The following is a 4,949-nucleotide window of genomic DNA, read 5'->3' as shown; positions in this document are numbered from 1 at the left end:
AGATTGCATTTCTCAGGCGGAAGAGAGGGCAGCAGCGTTCGGCTGCCGTGGGGCTGGCGCTCTCGCTTTCCGTGGGGAGCGCGCCAGGACGAAAGCAGCACCCAGGCTGCGCTTAAAGCCCGTCGCCCATTTCTCTGCAAGCTCCTTTCTCGCAGAAACGCTGTCCCTTTTCCGGCATGTCTGTTGAACTGGAAGAAGCCGACCTCCCGCTGACGGAGGCGGAAGAAGCGCCTCTGGCCCCCGAGAAGAAGGGCGCTTCCAAAAAATCGAAAGGCGGCGGCGGCGGCGGGTCCGCTCTGTCCCCATCCAAGAAGAAGAAAAACAGCAAGAAAAAGAACCAGCCGGGCAAATACAGCCAGCTGGTGGTGGAGTCCATCCGCAAGCTGGGCGAGCGCAACGGCTCCTCGCTGGCCAAAATCTACAACGAAGCCAAGAAAGTGGCCTGGTTCGACCAGCGGAACGGGCGCACCTACCTCAAGTACTCCATCAAGGCGCTGGTGCAAAACGACACCTTGCTGCAGGTGAAGGGGACGGGCGCCAACGGCTCCTTCAAGCTCAACAGGAAGAAGCTCGAGGGGGGCAGCGAAGGGGGCGCCGGCGGCGGCGGCGGCGGCGGCGGCTCCCACGCCAAGTCGCACAAGAAGGCGGTCGCTGTGCCCGCTTCGCGCAAAGTGGAGAAGAAGCCCGTCGCCAAGAGCAAAAAGCTGGAGAAGAAGTCGCACAAGAAAGGCGCCGGCGGCGGGGCCGCCAAGAAGGAGAAGGTGAAAGCCAAGAAGACGGCCAAGAAAAGCGCCGCCGCCCCCAGCGCGAAGAAGGTGAAGAAGTCCGCGAAGCCCAAGGCGCTCAAGAGCAGGAAATGAGCCCCCGCCCGGGAGCGGGGGGAGCGGGCACTTTCCCTCGCCCGCCGCCCAGGACGATTGAGCCCCGGCACACGGACTTCGCTCGAAGCACAGAGCCACGTTTCCCGCTTCGGCTTCGTTTCCGCAGCTTTTCATTTTCGTTTTTTTCGGGGGAGGGGGCGGGCTGGGCTGGTTCGGTAGCACTCTTTCCTCCGTAAGCACCATTCCGTTCATGGGTCCCGTTTTCGTTCATTGGAGGGGAGACGGCACTGCGCTTCTGCCCTTCCCCTTTAAAAGCAAGACAGATCCACCGTGGGACGGTTATGTCAATGGGGACTAGCGCCGGCTTTGGCGGTTGGTGGTTTTTTTTATATATATATAAAGCAGCTGAGAAGGTCGCTCCCGCGCTCCCGCAGGACCCCCCTCGGGCGGCCGGCGGCCCCTCCCTGCCGCCCGCTCCCACTTCTTGCGGGCAGGGGGCGGCCTTCGGGGCGGCATCGCAAAGTTGGAGCGGTCGCCGTGGCCGCGAGCGCGGCGGCGCTATGGCAACGGGCTCGGTGGCTGCAAGCGGCTGGGCTTCGCCTGCCTTTAAAACGAGCCACTTTTCCCGGGCGCACGGAGGGGCGGGCCGGGGCGGTGGGGGGGCCGGCTGGCCGAGCGGCGCCCGGGACCGGCGTGGCTGGTCTTGCTGGAGGGCCCTGCAGCCGCTGCAGGCGCGGGGGAGGCGGCCCGGTGGTCCAAGGTAGGGAGGGCGGGAGGGGTAGGAGGGCAGTTCTCCCCTGCGAGGCCTCTTACTGCCTTGTCTTCAGTTGCCTTTTTTCCCTGTGTTTTTGTTTGTTCGGGTTTTTTGTTCAATAAATTGTTTAAAACAGTTTTCCAAGCGCTGTTTCCTCGGTGTGGTAATATTCGAGGGGGAAATAAAACGGGGCGCAAACTGAGGGAGGTGGCAAAGGGGGGCGTTGGGCTTGGAGGGTAGAGGCGAAAGGCTTTTAAGGGGTGCGGCTCTGGGGACAGAGCAGCAGGCAGGGGGAGCTGCAGCCGCTTAGAGGGAGAGGCGCCCTCCTTTTCCGTGTGCTTTGGGTTCAGAGGTGGGCGTGTCGGCGCGCTTCACAAGCGCCCGTTCCCCTCTCCAGGCTCTTCCGCGCTGGCAGAGACGTAGGCGGGCGCCCCCTCCTTGCCGGGGCCCTCGTCAAAGACATTTGGGAGCAGCGCTGCGAGGAGGAGTTGGCGTGCGTCGCAAAAGCGAGGCGGGCAGAGGAGGAAGCGACAGCAACTCCCCCAACGACCCGCCCCGCCCACGCCCTGACACGCCACGAAGGCCCGCCTCGAGGAGGCGAGGCCTTGCGGTCACGTCAAAGGGCGCTGGGGCTCGTGAGTGGATGAGGGCGCCCTCCGCGGATTGGAGGGTCACTCCGATTACGTCAAACGATTATTTGACCGGATTCGGGACCGCCTGTCATCTCGCCAAACGTTTAGAACACCACAAATTAAAAGGGAGGAGGAATCAAAGCATTCAGGCGGCCATCCCATGCGAATTGACAGGAAAAAGGTCTACCACTGCAGGTGTAGACAGTCTTGTCTAAACCCGCATGGGATTGCACCTTAAACTGTTTAATAGGTGGCCACATCCCGCCCGGTTTTTCCACCCGCCCCCCCGCATCTGTTCCCAAATACTTGCTTCGTGCCCTTTCACTTATTACTTAACCCGGGGTTGGTTAATCACAGCTGAAAATAGTTTGCAGCCCTGCAGATAGCTCCGTTGAAGATCGGGTACTGACATAATTGAGGGCACCCAATATACCACAGCTAACGTTCACAGTAGATGAATAGACAGCTGGGAAAGCTGTCTCTCCCCATCCCGTCTAATCACTTGCTATCGATCTCTTTTGCACTCCCAGCACTTAGATCTGCATTTTGTTCCTGCACGGAACCTCCGTCTGCAGCAGAGGTCAGTCCATTTTAATCATCTCCATGAGTGCCCACAGCTGACCCCTTAAGTGAATGCAGATCACACCAGGTGAACTGGAGAGCCAGAGTCGAAGCAGGAAAGCAATGCAACTCCAGGCTTTCCATCTCCAGTGGTAAATGGTATGGATTCGTCATAGCAAGCCAACCTGGAGAGAGAAAAAACAGCAGGAGCCACCAAGCTCCCACCCGTGCAGTGTGGTGCTCCAGCTACTGGTATCACAAAGGCCAGGAGGTTAACATTTCCGAACTCTGCACGCGTCTATGCAAGGCACCATGCTCAAGATTACAAAAGGATACTGGCCGCTTGGGGCCTCCCTTTTCAACACCTCAAGAGAGACTAAACACAGATGCTTGTTAAGAGAAAACCCTCCTCTTTTTACTTTTAGTTCTTAAACTCTGGCATTACCTCTATACAAAACATTGCATCCTTTGCCCCGCCGAGCAAGACCTCCTCTAAAGCAACTGGAAGAATACCTGAGCACACAGCCTAGAGTGGCGAGAAGGCAAACCTACAGCCTTGGAAACAGCCTATGGAAGAAACGAGGGGCTGCTCTCCCTTGCGGGGAGTTCTGCACTCAAATGAGGCAAAAGCTCTGCCTCAGGATAGGACCCCCCCAATCAGTTGTGTTACAGAAATGAACAAGTTGTTCCCCAGTATGAACCTGACAGTGTCCTCCACCAGTCTGGCTTGAGAGAGCAGCGGCAGGCAGGGCATGTGACACACACACACACACACCTGTCCTGGGGCACCTCTCTCGCCTCAGCATCTGTCCAGTTGCACAGGCAGCCTGCTGCAGCAGACCCATGCAACATGAAATTGGTATTCCACAAGGGACGGTTATGTCACATCACTATAGGTGAAGGGAGCACCCAAGAAAAGGTACCGACCCCCCCCCCACACACACACTCTATGTAGCCTCTGAACAAATGTGCATCCTTAAGGGATATCCAGACTTGAGAGAGAGAAAAGTGCTCCTAAGAGAAAGGTCCTTAGAAAGACTGTTAAGAACATCGTTTCAAGCCACAGATTAATAATGAACTCAGCCTGCTTTGGGGGCTGGAATTCACTGCAGTGAGACTGAGTAGAGACATCATTTTGGTACTGATTTCATTCTATTTCTATACCACCCAATAACCAGAGCTGCCTAGGTGGCTTACACTAGCACAGGATAGTGGTAGTGTAAGCCACTAGCTGCAAGCCACTAGCTTGCAGATGCTATTCTGTATTTATTTGAACTGGATAGTCAGGTATTCTCTCAGCTTTGCTTTTTCCTTAGGTATAGCCAAACGTTAAAGCTGTGGGCCACAAAATCAAGACTCCTGCAAGCTCTCTGGACAGAACTTTTTCCAAGTAATTAGCAAGATCCCAAAGAAGAGGAGCCTATTTCTTTGGAATTAGCACTTTCACTTTATCATGCACTTTGACTATGTTCTCGCCAAGATTATCCACAGCCATTTTAAGCCTCAGAAAGTATTAATCATTCTTTGCATAGAAAATTATCTTCAGCACAGAAAGACAACTAAAAACCACCACTAGAGTAGCTGAGTATCTTTTTCTGTGAAAGCTCACATGTGAAGAACATGACTCTGCTTTTCCCAAAATGAGCCACAATCATCCTCTCCTCCTGCAAAAGCAAAACATGGGCAGCTGACTTCTCTGGTCACGTTATAAAATCGGCTGTTGAGTCATAAGGGCAGTAAGCAGTATCTTTCAGAAATGAGAGAGAGAACGAATAAAGCACAGCATCTTACCCTTGTCATGGTCAAACACAGGGACTATGTGTAACACCGGGGGGGGGGGGACTTCAGTGAGAGCCAGTGTGTTACAGTGGTTAACATGCTGGACTGGGACTCTGGAGATCTGGCTTCTAGTCAATATTTGGCCATGTTTACAGGGTGAGTTTGGGTCAATCACTGACTCATCCTGACCTACCTCACAGGTTGTTGTGAGGATCAAATGGAGAATTACATTTTGAATTACTTGTAAGAAGGGTGTAAGTGATATAGAGTCATGGAACAGTAGAGTTGGGAGGGGCCAGAGGGCCATCAGGTCCAACCCCTTGTTTGGGGTGCATGGAATATAAAGTTCATAATGATCTGCATTATCTTCTAGAGTAGATTCCACCACTCACCCATCATTCA

The 4,949-nt window shown here is 54.7% G+C and overlaps 1 protein-coding gene across 1 annotated transcript; it reads left to right on the top strand.

The window, feature by feature from the left end:
* On the top strand, positions 1-1,713 carry LOC123034324 (histone H1.10). Its single transcript, XM_044451621.1, has one exon. The coding sequence runs from the start codon at positions 177-179 to the stop codon at positions 858-860; it is 684 nt and encodes a 227-aa protein (XP_044307556.1). The 5' UTR covers positions 1-176; the 3' UTR covers positions 861-1,713.
* Positions 1,714-4,949: the final 3,236 nt, after the last annotated feature.

This window comes from Varanus komodoensis, unplaced genomic scaffold (assembly GCF_004798865.1).
Source record: "Varanus komodoensis strain SLA01 unplaced genomic scaffold, ASM479886v1 scaffold6_2, whole genome shotgun sequence".
In the NCBI taxonomy this organism is placed as follows: Eukaryota; Metazoa; Chordata; class Lepidosauria; order Squamata; family Varanidae; genus Varanus; species Varanus komodoensis.
This window is presented reverse-complemented; position numbering and strand designations above follow the sequence as displayed.

Bases quoted from the DNA above. Each gene is read 5' to 3' on its own strand.
- LOC123034324 (XM_044451621.1), top strand. From the start codon at position 177: ATGTCTGTTGAACTGGAAGAAGCCGACCTCCCGCTGACGGAGGCGGAA.